General features: G+C 35.7%; 3 protein-coding genes across 4 annotated transcripts; 1 reads left to right on the forward strand and 2 right to left on the reverse strand.

The window, feature by feature from the left end:
* LOC109727842 (zinc finger protein ZAT12-like) lies at window positions 450-1,496 on the reverse strand. The gene has a single exon (XM_020258044.1). The coding sequence runs from the start codon at window positions 1,294-1,296 to the stop codon at window positions 673-675; it is 624 nt and encodes a 207-aa protein (XP_020113633.1). The 5' UTR covers window positions 1,297-1,496; the 3' UTR covers window positions 450-672.
* LOC109728462 (coatomer subunit zeta-1-like) lies at window positions 9,355-12,450 on the forward strand. Of its 2 annotated transcripts, none has more exons than XM_020258879.1 (6): window positions 9,355-9,481; window positions 10,696-10,855; window positions 11,131-11,278; window positions 11,397-11,474; window positions 11,842-11,926; window positions 12,027-12,450. In XM_020258879.1, exons 1-6 carry the CDS (start codon window positions 9,479-9,481, stop codon window positions 12,084-12,086), a joined length of 534 nt encoding a protein of 177 aa, XP_020114468.1. In that variant the 5' UTR covers window positions 9,355-9,478; the 3' UTR covers window positions 12,087-12,450. The 2 variants fall into 2 exon arrangements, with proteins under 2 accessions (XP_020114468.1, XP_020114469.1); XM_020258880.1 differs by having other exon boundaries at window positions 11,134-11,278.
* LOC109728204 (protein ALP1-like) lies at window positions 12,682-16,226 on the reverse strand. The gene is made up of 2 exons (XM_020258566.1): window positions 15,959-16,226; window positions 12,682-13,873 (listed from the first exon to the last, which is right to left on the reverse strand). Exons 1-2 carry the CDS (start codon window positions 16,083-16,085, stop codon window positions 12,828-12,830), a joined length of 1,173 nt encoding a protein of 390 aa, XP_020114155.1. The 5' UTR covers window positions 16,086-16,226; the 3' UTR covers window positions 12,682-12,827.

Raw genomic sequence — 16,654 nt, forward strand, 5'->3', positions numbered from 1 at the left:
AACAAAATTCTATATAGAATAATGATCAACTATTGTAAGTAGTTGTCACGAAGTTAGACTATGTTAGGCACCACAAAATTTTTTTGAGAGAAAGATAGCACTATCGATTTTATTTATTTTTTTAGAAAAAAACTCAGTTATAAATGTGAAACAATTAGATTTCGAAATTGAGATCTGAAATGCTAATCATCAAGAATTGCGCTAGGTATGGTCGGTACAGTGCAAAAATCAACCTTCCGTGACAAATTTTACTTTGGAATGTTAATGTAACGCTAGTTAGGATGAGATAAAGAGGAATCGGCACGTACATTTAATTTAGATCATCCTTCTTACACAGTTTAACCTCTCTCTCTCTGTAATTTATCTTCTTTGGTGTCTCTCTCTATCTTAGTATTCAGAACCATTTGTAATCAGGAGTTTACTAGATAATAACTTAACACACTATGCCATGAAATGCAAAAAATGAACCATCAATTAACAATTATGTACATCAAGAAAGCCAAATAAATACAAACACTTCCCCCTGAAAGATACGACTCTCACTCCTAATTATCCACGACCACTAAAACAGGACCAAAATTATAAAACACCAAAATAATAAACTATCCAAAAAACAAGAAGAAGAAGAAAGAAACTATGTGACATATATGATGAACTATGAATGGATTAAAATTAAAAGGTGCAATCCACCACCATAGGAAACTTATGCACGCTCCCCAGTGCGAGCCCAACAATACTAGTAGTGTTCCGGCACTTCAATTCGTTCTCCGACGGGGTCAAGTTCAAGTCCAACCACAGCATCCTCCTCCCCCTCCTCTCCTCCCCCTTGTTTTCGCCCGCCGCGGCCGCAGCGGCGCCGCTTTCGTGCCCCAACGCCTCCCCACCGACGGCCGCGGCGGCGACTCGGTGGCGCCGCATGTGTCCGCCGAGCGCCTGCCCCACCGCGAACTCGAGCCCGCATATCGCGCACTCGTGGGCCCTCGGCTTCGCCTTCATCTCTGTATGCCCATGACTATTATTATTGTTGTTATTGTCGGCGCCCGCCAGCCGCGGTCGTTTGTGGCTTGCGCGGTGGCCGCCGAGCGCCTGAAAGGACGGGAACTGGCGGTTGCACGTCTTGCACTCGAACACGCGGGCCGGCGACGACCGGCCCCCGGAAAACCGGCTATATTCGATCTCCTCACCGCCGCCACCGACACCGCCGCCGCCTTCGCGGGAGAGGAGCATCAATATCTGTGCCATGTTGGTGGTGCCTTCCAACTCCACTGCTTCCTCTCCAAATTGTAACCTCTTCATGCCTCAACAAAAATACAGCAGTTATACGTACAATTAAAAGTCGCTCAACTGGAATGTGGTGAATAATAAACAAGTTGAACTTTATATGATGTGTTACGCTTATTAGTAACGCATATATTTATAGGGAAGAGACTAGAGAGAGAGAGAGAGAGAGAGAGAGAGAGAGTTAATAATGTGTCAAGTGGACACCATAACCTGTTGGCACGTAAGCAATTAGCTTTTTGTGACGATGAGGATATATATGCAACATTTTTTGGAGTTCCTTTTCTTCTAGATTTGCGACTTTTTTGTTGTTGTTGTTGTTGTTCCTTCTCAGCATATTTTGTGCTGAGTCGTAGAGTTTGAAAAGGGAAAATAAAATCGAGTCAACACAGGGTTGTTGCAGCTGTTTTTTTATTACTCTACTATTTAGGCATTAACTCAGTAGGAAACTAGGACTTAGGACTAAGTTAGTACAAGGGAACTTAAACGTGTGGGTTCCGTAGTCTTTGTTTTACTACACGTGAATTGTTTTCGAGCTCATCATCATTTTTTCCACCTAGAATTATAAGTAAAAAATTTTATTTTATTTTATCTCATTTTGAGAGAAAAATAATATGCATGTTACCTGTTTCGTATATTTTTTTTAGAAATAAATTTAATTAAAAATGTGAATCAAATAGGATTCAAATTTGATACCTCGGGTACCAACCATCAAGTACTTTACCACTTGCGCTAGAAGTGATCAATATATAAATTTTATTAGCTAGGAATAAGACAGAATGAATAATTAACTATTGTCTATTGAAGAGTAATCCGTTGTTATTTAAGGCGTTATTAATGTCGCCCAAAATATCAATTGTGAAAATTTAACCCGTTAAAAGTTGACGCATATACTAGACTTAATTAGCTATGATATCGAGCCATTTAAAATATCTCTTTTCTTTTTCTTTTTTTTTTTTTTGAGAGAGATAGGTAGCACGCTATCCGTTTCGTTTATTTCATTTAGAAATAAACTTAGCTGAAAATGTGAATCAATTAGGATTTGAACTTGGATCTCGGATATCAACCGCCAAGCCCTTTGCCACTTGCTCTAGGGACGGTCGGTGTGACATTTAAAATATCAATATGCAAAACTTCTCAAATGGCCACCAATAATATTATTTTTTTTAAAAAAAATTGGTCTTCTTTGCTTTTCTAATTTTATAAAGGCAAAATTTTGTTACTTTGGGCGCTTGTTGAATCAGGTGGCAATCATGGGCAAATTTCAAGTAAATTTGGTCGATATTTTGGCCTTATCTGTTCACATTTTATGTAAAACACATATGATTATAAGTTTGTGCTTCTGATAATACCTACCGCGAATCGGAATAACGCTTTATAAGTGTGATCAAGATGCCTACATGTATATTCTCAAAATAAATAAATAAATAAATAAATAAACAATGATGCTTGATACACATACATTGACAAATGCCACTGAAACTTACGACTCAAAAGTGATGGGGTCTAATCTTGTTGCGACACGTATGAGGCTTAGGTGCAGCCACAGTAGCAGAGAATTAAATGCACTCGTTTGGTTGCGAAACAGCAATAATTAATAAGTGTATCCATCTCACACAAATACCTGTACGAAAAAATACTTTCTTTACACTCTAGCAGTTCGGATATAAATCATACAGTTCATGATATTAACATTTTAAAATCTCTTTAAATATATAGTATTAAAAAAATTAACAAGGCGCGAAAGTAAATATTAATCTTCGAGAGGCTAAAATATAAATTTTACGCTTATAATTAAATTAGGTGTACAGATAACATTACTCAATGTATGTATGTATGTAATAGATGACGTCAATTAATCCGCTAGAGTACAAAATTTCAATGGTACTCCCTCCTGAAACATTACACGCTGCAGCTACAGGAGACACATCAGATAATGAATTGAGGGTAACATATAAGCTGCCTCCAAGTGTAAGGACCTTGTTTTTGTTGACAACTACATTGCTAGCATATTCTGGCTCCAGGCTTTGTGGAGCCACACTTTGTTGAGTGTGCATTTGGCTACCTTCTTGTTTAGTTCTATTGGATAGTTGAGAGTCTCTTTGGCTTGCGTTATGGATCACATCGTTCAATTCTGCGGTTGAGAGAAGCACTGATATTTAGAAACCAAAAAATTGGTAGCGAAATAACTTATCTCTGCAGCGGTTAATTGTACTGAAAGAAAAGGCTGGGCCAAACAAGAACTTATGGCGTGTTTTGTTCGCCATTTTTCACTTAAGAATCGAAATCGAAATGGATGAATTTATTTGTGGGTATTCGATATGCGGGAGTTCTATAACAATTTCGATTTCCAGGTGAATGAGAATCCTTCAATTTCTGATTTTCATTCCGATTCTTTTTTTCATTTTGAACCAAACACGCCCTTAGTATAATGATAAAGTTTTTGAGGTCATAACATACTATTTTCAATTCAAGTTCTAAGAGTAGTCACATAAATTCATCAAAAAAAAAAGAAAAGAAAAGGAAAGCTAAAGATAGAAGTGATGAGGTATGTTATTAATGGCAGATCAAGTGCATTGAATATGGTCAATATTTTCCTTCCCTGAGATTGCTTTTATTCTTTGATGGCTCCGCAAGAGAACATTGACATGCACTTGTAAAGAAGGAATTGTTAACAGTGAACAAGGAAGGTTTATTGAATATAATTAGCGCGCACATGACAGAACCGATCAATTTTAGTCCTTTTACTTTGTTAATAATAATTTCCTGTTATGTGCAAAACTTAGCCCACGCACAAGAGTGAAATGCCATTTTCAAATTTAATAAAGATCGGCTATTATTGGTTCCAAACAAAAATCAATGAAATAGACTATTAGCTAGAGAAGTGGTCTTAAATACTGCAACATATTCATCCTAACTAAGCAACCACACCAAGTCACATTCACACAATGGATGTAGCAACATTTTCCATCAACGACAATATATTTTCCAAATTTATAAGCTCTTAATTGGATAATTGTTAAGAATATTATTAACATCATTATCAAGAATGGTACCACTTGGCTTTTAATTTTCTCTAAAACCTGAAGTGGAAATGTCAACCCAATTTTCTAAGAAGCCACATTCTTGTGGAGTTGTTATTTCTACTTATTCAGATATTCTAGAGAGAGAGAGAGAGAGAGAGAGAGAGAGAGAGAGAGAGAGAGAGAGAGAAATTAATGTCCACTACACACGTTTTAGACACTTGGTTGGTTCATGTTTCTTTAAAAAACACACACTTGGTTGGTTCACATCTATTCTTTAATTAATAGAGTCACAAGTTCTAGTAGGTTTCTTTGTACAATTCTCCTAGCTTGCACACCTTTTTTGAATTTGAAATTATTGTTCAGGTGGGTTGCTAAATTGAATATATCTAATTAAGTTCCATCAATTATGCTGCACAAGTGTTGAATAAAGAATAATAAGTGTAGACTAATTAAGATCAGTAGATGATGGTTTAATTAAAATAAATAAAACTCCACATGAGTTGACATTTTGAGTAATAATAACATATTGCATTTATGCAGTTCTCATCCACTGTAGAATTAGTAAGAAGTTGCTTAATTAACATGATTTTCAATAATTGAATATTTAATTATAAAATATTTATATTAAATACAAATCGCTGACAATTTAAATTTTTAGAAAAAAATAATATTTTTATAAAAATCCAATTGCGCCTCTAGTTTCAAATGTTTGAAGTCCAGTATAATTTAAAGAAAAATAATTGTTTCACGCAATTAATCTAATTTTTATTTTACCGCTAATTAATGTATTTGCACCATTGATCATGACCATTTCATTTCTTTAAGCTCAAGCACACTCTAGTTACTTTCTAGAGGAGTTTATATATGCCTTTGATTTTTGTTTGCAGCATAAAATATTTCCCACTAATTTTTGACTTTGGACAATGATAAATATAAATTAAGGAAGATCTGCTAAGTCAACCCTAGCCAATCAATGAGTAAATTAAGCAAAATGTGCTGTACTGTATATGGAAAGTGCTAAGCTTCCATAGCTTCTATTAAAAAAAATTAAAAAAAGAAAAAATAAATAAATTAGCATATAACACTTTAATTAATTATGAAGCTCTTAAAGGTGCGTTTGGTTCAAGTTATCCTGGTAGAATTACAAGCAATCCTGTCAGGATTACCGTGTTTGGTTCATCCGCTCTGTAATCTAGTCGGTAATATAGCATTACAAATCGAGCAGGATTACACCAAAAATATTAACAAGAGAGGGGTCGTGTATGTTGTATTACTGAAAACCGGTAATACTATATATTATATAAAATGACAATTTTACCCTCTAACTCTCGAAACTCTTTCAATATGTTATTTTAAAAAAATTAATTTAAAATTTTGAATTCTCAACTTTTAATTTTTAATTTTTAATTTTTAATTTTAAATTTTTAAATTTTTAAATTTTAATTTTTAAACTTCAAATTTAAATTTTAAATTTTAAATTAAAATTAAAATTTTAGATTTTAAATTATAGGTTTTAAATTTTAAATTTTAAATTTCAAAGTTCTCAGATTTTAAATTTCAAATCTCAAATCTCAAATCTCAAATTTTAAATTTTAAAATACAAATTTGTATTTTAAATTCTGAATTTTAAATTTAGATTTTAATTTTTTATTTTATATATATTTATATTTATATTTTAGATTTTAAATTTAGAAATTTCATATTTATATTTTAAATTAAAATATTAAATTTATATTTTTGTTTAAAATTTAAATTTTAAAATTTTAAAAATTAAATTATTTTAAAAAAAATTTGGTAAAAAATTATTGTTTGTAAACAGTAAAAAAAAGTTTACAAAATATAACTAAGAGCAATTTTGAAATAGACTATAGTTTATTGTTTAGATTACTAAATTTTATAGGCAGAACCAAATATAATAATGCTTTAAACATTGCAATCCGGTATTATATTACTGTATTAAATCAAACGCGCTAATGCAGCATCAGTAGTAATCTCATTTAGAAATTCAAAATATCTGGATATATCGAAATACTCTGTAATATGACATAACTCGAACCAATCAGACCCTAAGTAATATTGTACATAACGTCAGGGGTGACATCACTAATACCGTTTATGCTATCATAATCAGCGGCTAGTATAGTGGTTGACATGACATTTTTTGAAAAAAAAATTATTTTTATTAAGGATAAAGTTGTTAAATAATACGAAACGCTGCACTTTAAAATTTTAAATTTATAAAGAACGATGTTTAAATATTTTCATATTTAAGACTTTCTCTCATGTCTAGGCTGGAGAGAGCCTAGTGTGACTCGAACTTAGAACTTTTTACTTTAATGCCATATTAAATAATACGAAATAAACGTTATATTCTAAAAATTTAAATTAATAAAAAATAATGTTTAAATATTTTTATATTTAACAAAAATAGCATGCTATTCAGTACATTCACGAAGAAAATAAATTAGGCTACAAGAGTGACGTAGCGAGGCCTCAAAGAGAAATGCGGACCAAAAAATAAAATAAAATAAAGATGGTTAGTCTTTTATAGACTTCTTAGATTCCGTACATCGAGCAAAAACCATCTCAAGTCTCCGATTTCGGATCCGAAGGATCCTCTTATTTCATTCCAACCACAAGGTTTGCCATGTGGTCGCAACAGTTGTTAATTCCTTCATTGTTACCCTTTTTTTAGTGCTGTACACTTTCCAAAAACTAACAATTGACGAGCACTAATAAAGCTTGCGTTTATTTGGCATCCGGTATTCTTTCAAACCCTTAAAGCACGCATAGCCCACAAACAGATGATCCACTGTCTCTAGCTCGCGAAGCACATCACAAATTCTTTTTTTTCCTGGCCAACCTCTTTTTTGTAAGTTGTCTACTGTAAGCATCTTCTTCCTCGAAACTAACTGAGCGAAAATCTTAATTTTCAGTAGGATGTGCAGCGTCCAGACACTTGTGGCTTCAAATTCCTAATGTCACCGTCACGAAGCAAGTTATACATCGATTTTACTCTAAACCCTAAAATATTAAACTTATTATTGTAACAAAAGCTACAGGAAACTTTTTAGGACTGAAAAATAAAGCCCTATAATTAATGAAGCTTCTGCTTCTGAAAGAAGCTGTTAAGGAAACTTAATTTACAGAGACACCTGGTGAGAAAATCAAAACAAAGGCTTTTTCTTGCACACAAGTATTTACTCATCTCACTTGCTTAACGGCCAAGAGCGCTTAGCTTAGTTATTATCCTTCTAGCTGTTTCTCTGACATCATATGAAAGAGACCGCAGTGGAGAAGAAAAGTTCTGAAACAAAATTAATAAAAATTCGCTCTCATCTTCTGTGGATCACTCGATCAAACTTATATGAACGACACATTAATAAAATAATTTTAAAATTAATTTAGAGCTCGTCTGATTCATCTATTGTAGACTCTAAAATCAAAATAAAATTTATTGATTTTTATAATTATTATTTGGTTTCTAAAGTAAAAATTAACCAATTCGATTTTAAATCCTGAATTGACTCATTACAAAAATAAATCACTCAATATTCTCTATTGCAAACACATCTTTCGGCTCTCTTTTGATCACTTTTTTTTTTTTTTTTTTTCCTTAAGTATATTCATCTCTCAAAATTCTAAATATTCCAATCGTTTATTCCGATTTCCATTGTGATAATAAATCAATCAATTATGAATGATTTGTCATATTTCATTTTCAGTCCAATGCTATCAAATTTCCATTTTCATTCTTTATTTCAAACATAAATCAAACATCATGGTTTTAAAAAGCTCAAATCTAGAGACTTTAATTATAAATGGAAATCGCTAAGGCCCTATTAGGCATTGTGACCCATCTAGCACTAATACAGATATGCCCTTTCATTTTTTGCTAGCTAGAATCCGACTAATTATGATATATGGGACCATATTACATGCGAAAATAAATAAAATATTTTTTTTATCGTACTTTCTCACTGCATATCACCCAATCTTTCTACATTAATCTCAAATAAAGTTTAAGACTAATCTACAATATCTAAATAATGTAAATTAGAATAATTTATTCAATTAATTCGATAATTTGAATTGATACAGTACTAATTGAATGAAGAGCATCGAATTATTTTCTCCAGTAACTTCTAGTTAGAAGCTGATCTTCTCTAGAAGAACTCTTGCATGCATTAATTATGAAAAAACTCGCAAACACGACTAAATTGTTTTCCAAGCTAGGAAGGATCTGCAATGGAAATCAGTTGCTAAGACTAGTCTCCGTATTAAACAACTGCAGCTACCTTAAATTTCTACCGAAGCTTCACGCGATCCCCGCTGAGTCCTAATTTCCTCGAATCTAGTTCTCACGAGACCGATACAGAACCCTTTTAGGCGCTCCAGAATTAGATTAGGCAGGATAAATAAAATAAAAAATGACGAAGGATTCGAATAAAAATTCAGAAAATAAAAATACTTCCGAAACCAAATGGACAGAAAACTAATAAAATAAATTTTGACTTTTTTTTTCGTAATTTTTTCAGAATGAACAACAGGCAGAAGTGCATTACTAGTTGAATCCGATTTAGCAAAATTATTCGGCCTAATCAAATTCTATTGTCAGAGTATCGCTCTTTTGTCGTATCCTATTTAATCCAATTGTACATGCTGTGATCTAGATAGACCTTCCGCCGTAGTATTCTAGAAGATGCCCACCAACTGTATGTTATTATTATCCCGTGTGAAAGGGGGGAAACCCCTCTCTCTCTCTCTCTCTCTCTCTCTCTCGGTCGACCAAATATTAGTCTTCTCGTCAAGCCGCTGTAATAAAAGAGCTTCCAACTGAAGTTCCCTTTCTTTGTTGACTCGATTTGCTACGTCTCTATCCTGCAAGGTGACGTCATAGTAACTGTCCAAAATGACAAATGGCTTACATTTGTCTACTAGACCTGGAGTATGGCCCATGTTGAAATAGGCCTTTTGGGCCCATCATTTCTAAGTGGGCCTTTTGGCCTACGTTGAATGGACCGGCCCAGTTTTATTAAACATTGTCCTTCCCATTTTCGTTTTATTTCGTTCTCGTCCCTCGCTTCGTCGTCGTCGTCGTCGTCGTCGTTTTCGCCTCTCTCGTGGGCTCTTTGGGGGAATCGGTGCATCGTCTCCTACTCTACTCTTTGCTAATGGTAACTCATCGCCTTCGATCTCTTCGATCCGTTGTTTTTTTCTTCTTTTTCGTCTTTTTTTTTGCGATTAAATGGTAGTCAAAAGCTATTTTAGAGTTTTCGAATTGGTGGTAGTTGATCCTGAATCAGAACTCACATTCCAAATTGTATTCGCAAGGTCGCATGATTAGTTGATGTTGTTTGTGGATTTTGTTTGTAGAGTAAGAGAGATTTGTTTGTAGGAAACTACGATGTTATCTTAATCGCTCGTAGGTTTCCTGTGCACGGATGTTATAATTAGGGTTTTGGAATAATGATCTTATCGCGACAAAATTATTGCTTGTTTAATTTATTGTTTACCACCTTATTATGTGAGTGAATCATTGTAATCCTGAACAGCGTTCAAAATTAGAACAACCTTCAAAATTAAAGTTGGGGTTTGTAAGCCTTTGAATCCAAATTAAATTGGTTGAGGTAATTTTTATGCTTAATAAGACTTCACCAACTTTGGTGATGTTGTGCAGTTAAAGAGCAATGCTACATCTACAACCATTTGTCGGTTATTATCTTACAATATGCAATCCAAAGGCTAACATTTTCACACCGTCTTTTCACTCTTCGCTTTTCCAATGCTAAAACTCAAGAAAAGTTGTTTAAACCCTGGGTTGGAGGATATAAACCCTTGGATGGGGTTGTAAATCTACAACTCTTTTTTGTGTTGTAGACTTTGTGTTTCCCGTGGTTAAATGTTTCACGTCCTGTTTAAGTGGCCACGGGGACTTGGAGATAGTATAAAAGAGGTTGGATGATCATGCATCTGGTGCCAAAATAGCTAATCTGACTATGTTTGTTGTACAGTCTCTTTTTCTTTCTCGGTACTTGTAATTTTGTTGTGATTCCTCATGTTCTCATCTATTCAACAAAATTGTAGAAAGCCAAACCCATATATTTTGCTTTCTTGGGTCCGGTATCTTTCAGACCTGAATACATCAATATAGATTACAATTTTTGTAACATTTAAAAGATGTTTTGAGAGGAAAATCTAAGGCAGACTCGCTGGTTATCCTTTATTGTACAAGAATTGATGCATACACATCAAAGATCAGATATATAGTTGATCCGGAAAAGTCAGCTGAACAGATCGTCAATCAAAACTTCAATGCATCTAAGTGCCGTAAATAAACTTTCGTTAGAAGTCCTGTTTTATTTGCTCGACTAACTATTTGTGCATCCAGGAGTCTTGTCCCTCGGTTAAAAACGTTCTACTCCTCGACTCAGAAGGGAAGCGTGTAGCTGTCAAATACTACACAGATGATTGGCCATCGCATGCTGCGAAGTTAGCATTTGAGAAGTCTGTCTTTACCAAGACTGAGAAAACAAATGCTCGGACAGAAGGTGACTCTTGATGAAGTCATTAATTATAACCTACATTTTTTATGCATCCCTCACATGTATGTTCCTACTTACCGCACACTGAGTAATTGAGTTTCAATCATTTACTTTGGGGTTTCATATATTGCGCATGTCGAATGAGCATGCTTAACAAAATTTGTCATAATCAAGATGTATTCCTATTCCTGCAGTGTGTTCTTTTCGTGTTCCTACATCTTAATTCAACTGAGGATCATTTTCTTTTTCTCTACTAAACCCTCTTGTTTCCTCATATACAGCAGAAATAGTGATGTTTGATGGATACATTGTAGTCTACAAGTTCATTCAGGATCTACATTTTTTTGTCACGGGAGGAGACAACGAGAATGAGCTTATTTTAGCTACAGTTCTCCAGGGATTTTTTGATGCCGTCGACCTTCTTCTCAGGTTGTGTTGGCTTATAACATAATATGCCTATTTTTTTACAGTTGCTCGATCCATATATTTTTGGGGACTCCTGTTCTCTATTTATGCTCTGTTGCTAACTTGATTCTGGTTTTTTCAGAAATAATGTAGATAAAAGGACAGCACTTGAGAACCTGGATCTGATCTTTTTATGCCTCGATGAAATTGTTGATAGAGGGTAGTCCCTTATGCTTCTTATTGGATTATTAAATTGATTTCAACAACTTGATATTGAATCAATGATGCTTTAAAGTGTCCATTTGGTTTGGATGCAAATAGCTTCCCTATAGCGGGAAACAGATGAGGAGCAAACAAAAAGTTTGGAGTTTTTTTTTTTTTTTTTCCCAGGCGGGAAGCTAAAATGAGTTTTTGGGCTACAAAAGTAGAAGCTTTGAAGCTCCTAATTTATCTGAAGTTGTGTGAGAGATTTGAATTAGTTATGCTTCTCCGAAGCAGCTCTGCTTAAATAGTAATTTATAGAAAGCTCTAGCTAGGTTGTACAGGTCCGAACTAAGAGATGTTAATTTGCTCACATGTTCTTGCAGGATTGTTCTAGAAACCGAAGCAAGTGTTATAGCCGAAAAGGTCGCATCCCACAGCCTTGATGGAGCTACATCCTTTTCTGAGCAGGTGCCGTGATATTCGTTTAGCTAGGAACTTTTCAATGTTTACAAAACTTAGTAACTTTGTTGTCCAAGCTTTCTCAACTAGATTTACCTTCTCCGTGCAGACTATATCTCAGGCCCTAGCCACGGCTCGAGAACACTTGGCGAGATCTCTCCTAAAATAATGTGCGTACCATGTGTGGCACCGCGGGTTGTGCTCTGCGGAATGTTTGCACTCTGAAGTTCATTTCTGGTCTGTCTGGGATGGATTTGCAGTTTTTGTAGGTTTTGTGGGCAAAATTGCATTTGGGAAGTTAATGATCTTCTTTTCTCTCTCTTCTTGTTTGTTTTTACCCTATTCTGGGGGGAAAAAGAACTAGTTTTTACAGACTTTCTTTTGCTTTACTTCCGTGAAAGCTCTTGCGAAGCAAAATGTATTATGGAATTTGTAGTTATAGACATTTCTTAGGTGATTGTTAATCTCTGGATTTGCTCTTGATATGTAATAATAGCAAGTTGGCGAGTAAAAAAAGGTTGAATTATATAAAACAATATTTTTTTTCCAAATTTGTCATGAAATACAAAGAGTTCCTATTTACCGACATCCCTGTCGCAAGTTATAAACGAGTGGCAAAAAATTTAATGGTTGGTATTTGAGATTTTAAGTTTGAATCTTAGTTGCTTTATTTTTTTTCCACTAAGTTTATTTCAAAAAAACAAGTGAATGAAAAACTTCTTCCAACTGTACTGTAAAGTGTAAAAGAAAAGTACGGCCTTCGAATTCACCAATTTAACATTCAAATTGTAACTCAGCCCTCAAAAACCTGTATGGCAAAGACAATTGTTTTCACCAAATTTAGCATTCCAATTCAATCTATCCTTTCAAGAACCCAAATGAGAATTGCGTAAAACGCGTCCAAGTCCATTCAAGGTGGCAATCTGCCACTCAAATATTGAGATAAATTGTCTCTCAACATAAGCCCACCCTCCTCTTCCGCGTCGCAGAATTGTTGTCTGTACCCAATATCGTGATTTTGGCACAACGGCATTTCGTCCATCACTTCGTCTTGTAAGTCTATGACAATATTATGCAGCAAACAGCAAACCAGAATGATTCTCGGCAGCCTATGCTTATCAGCCCTCCACATCCCCCCCTGGAGGATCCTCCACATATCTTTAAACCTTGCGAGGGCCCTCTGCGCTACCATCCTCGTCATGCAATGCCGTCTATTGAACTCTTCTTTAGTTCGCGAAATATCATTCCCTCGATAGGGAGTAATAAGCCAAGGAAGAAGGGGATATCCAGGATCCCCTACAATGTACTCCCTCAGTTCTGTTCCTTCTACAAGGTCCATTGTCTTTCCATTCAACCTTAACCCTTCCTCGCATAGCTTGAAAAACCCCGAGCTCTTTAAAACAGTCGACTCGCTTAAGCTCCCAGGCCAGCCTGTGGTTATGTCTCTGAACCTCATCTGTGGGTCGACAATAGCCTGCAAAACCATACTGTAGTTTTCCTCGCTGTCGAGCCATACTTTACTGTTGGATTCAGCTGACGGGAGGCGCATCGCTACATGGGTTGTGTCTATGGCACCACAACAATTGGGAAGACCTTGGATTTTTTCGAATTTTGATTTTATGATTTCTAACTCTTGAGAGTTGGGCCACTTAAGGTGGTCGAGCCCACGCTGCTCCATCGCCTCCACGAACCTCCAAGTCACCTGAGAGACAGTCGAGTGGCTCAACCCCAATGGTAGGCCGACGTTCTGTAGAGACTCGCCAGAGCTCAACCTTCTTAGGGCAACAGCAACTTGATCGTCCACTGTTAAGGTTTCTCCATTACTAAAGCTAAAATTTTTTGATGTCTTCGCCAACAGGGGATCTTTCACCAATGAGCATATGTAGTTGAAGGTTTTTCTCGAGATCTTGAACACGGACTCAAATTTGTGAAGGTCCTTGGACAAAGACAAGGGTCCTGTGAAGAGCATTTATTAATCCTTGAAATACATATTAAGTTTCCTATTTCCATATTCGGAGAATTGGCATTTAGATTCGAAGGTGGGACCGTGAAGAGTAGAAAACAAAATAGAAGAAATTATGTAAAAGAAGTTGCACAAAACAGGGAAAAGGGAATGCTTTTTTCTCATTCTAGAAAGCCAACAGCATGCATCAAACCTCACCAAGTACAGTAATATATATGTACATGCTATTATGAGATATCAGTTGCATTAAACAAAGTAGATTTTGCAATCATTAATCATTGTAAGGAAAGCATGGAATCCTCCGACACTCGAAAATTTTTAGAATCTTCATCTTGGTGCTACAGAATGTAGTGAATTCCGAATGAAGATGTTAAAATAAGATCGTTTTTCCTGTTTAACTTGTATACTATTGTGCACCTCTCACCTTTCAATTACGTAAAATAAACAGAAACAATGTTGTGAGGATCAAACGAAGTAGAGATCATAAGAAAGCGGCAAAACGTTAGAAATGTGAATAAGAGAAAAATAGCATTTCTTTTGCACCCGTATATGTGGAGCAAAATATGTCAGCATCATAATGCGCCACTAAAAAGTTGCATTTGGCTAGTTTTGTAAAGAGGCTACTCTTCCTTATCAAAAGAAAGCACAAGGCGATCAAGAGACGCCTAAGAAAAGCTAGAGTCTAGAGAATCCTGTTCAATGTGTGATAGGAAGAAAACATGCTCCTCGGAGTATATTTCTATTCAACAGATACATTACAAATTCGGCCTTACGTTGAGTATTAGGACGAGCAATTTAGGGTTATGCCTCTGGCTATCTGGCAATTCTGTAGATCAGCTACTGCAGCATTATAGCATCACATATCTATAGGAGAAATTACTTCGAAAAATCATGAAGATCAACTACCAAACAATTTGAAGATTCAAATCAAAATCAAATTTCAGAACTAAACGTACAATAATGCAGGAAGACGGTCAGGTAAATAAACACCATTTCTCTCTTCATCTATTCTCCTAAGTACAGTACTACATTGGATCAAGAAAATCGGGTTAAGTGAAAGCCATTTCTCTCTTCATTAATTCTCCTTTCTCCTTGACACAGCCCAAATGGAGGATCATCTCAATGTCTTTACTAATACATTTATATTTACGTTTGCATTATTACCTGAAGGATGAGAAATAAGGAGAAAGAGCAAGAAGAATCAGAAAACTGCTCTAACACAAATGAACTCAATAGGACTGAAAGTGATTACTCATGCTCAATACGATTTTCCAGATATGTTTCTTTATCCAGCTTTTTTAGAGTTTAAACCAGCTTAAATGTTTTCGGCAAGTCATCACAAGTGCGGTCAACTTAAGAGTTCTATTTCTAGCGAGACTTGCATTATGGCCTTTAATAATGTCTGTTAACCACGACGAGAGCCAAAAGGAATCTCCATCTGAGAGCCAGATATATAAAGTGGAACATAAATTAGACACCATGCCCCAAAACTGAAAGCTACATTCATCGGAACCACGAAGCCTCTCAAGCGACACACATGTAGTCAATCAAAATTTCCAAATACATAAATTGAATCGCAATCAAGCAGCCGCTCAGAGTAAAGCACAAGGAACGGGGCACGAGGATCGCGACTGCCGATAATCACAAGAGCAGGTCTTGTGACGTATGGCGAGTAGAGATCTGAGCTAGAAACAATCGAATTCATCGAACAAAATCCCACTCTAGGAACTAAGCATTCAACTCAGTGAGCTTACAAACCCTAGTGTATAAATGAAACTGCTTTACCGGGGTCACTCGCATACTGAATTACCAAGAACTCGCATTTTGCAATCTTAGCACAATACATAACCATATATTCTTTACGAATTATCGGTGAACGAGCAACTAAAACGTGTCATAATTCAGATTCGCAACTAAAGCATGTTACAGATTCATTAAATATTCTACTAAATTACCAAATTAACACATCCATAAGCATAACCAAAACACAATAATTAATCCCAAACAAACAAAAAAAAAAAACAACAACAACAACATTTTGAACAAAAGCCATGAAAATGAGAATAAGAGGAAGGAACCTGAGATCCTACGAGAGAAGCCGTCCCACCAATCGCCGCTCTCCGGCCCCGACATGGCGGCGACGGCGGCGGCGGCGCTCTTCTTCTTGGCTCTCTTCCTCTTCTTGAACCCTCGAACGGGGCCCATGATCGACAAGCTCCTCCACCACCACTACCCTACAAATAACACCTCCAACGCCATCGATCCGAAGCTCACGAACAAACCCCACCACCACCACCACCACCAAGAAGAAGAAGAAGAAGAAGAAGCACTAAGAGAGAGAGAGAGAGAGAGAGAGAGAGAGAGAGAGAGGAAGTGAAGGTGGGGGTGGGGGTGGGGGTGGGGGTGGTAGAAGGGAAGAGCATGCAGAGAGGGAGGAGAGATGGATGGGTGAAGGAATGGAGTTTGAACTTTGAAGAAGAGCATTTAATAGAAGCAAATCGGAGTGTATATGTAATGCGGGTGCGAGGTTGAATGCTTCGTAGCTTTATTATGTTTTTCTCTTTTTTTTCCCTTTTTTTTTTTTTTTTTTTTTTTTTTTTGGTGTTGTGGTTTTTAATAGTGTAGTTTTTTATTAAACAGTTTTTTCATTTGTCCTAATTTAGGCAAAAGAGGTTTCGTTCATGGATAAACTGTTTAATTATGTGTTTTATATAACGGACACGTTTCTAAAGTAAGTGGCCAAAGAAGCTCGGATTGAAACCCAGTTAATTCAC

The sequence above is a fragment of the Ananas comosus genome, linkage group 23 (genome assembly GCF_001540865.1).
Source record: "Ananas comosus cultivar F153 linkage group 23, ASM154086v1, whole genome shotgun sequence".
NCBI classification, from domain to species: Eukaryota; Viridiplantae; Streptophyta; class Magnoliopsida; order Poales; family Bromeliaceae; genus Ananas; species Ananas comosus.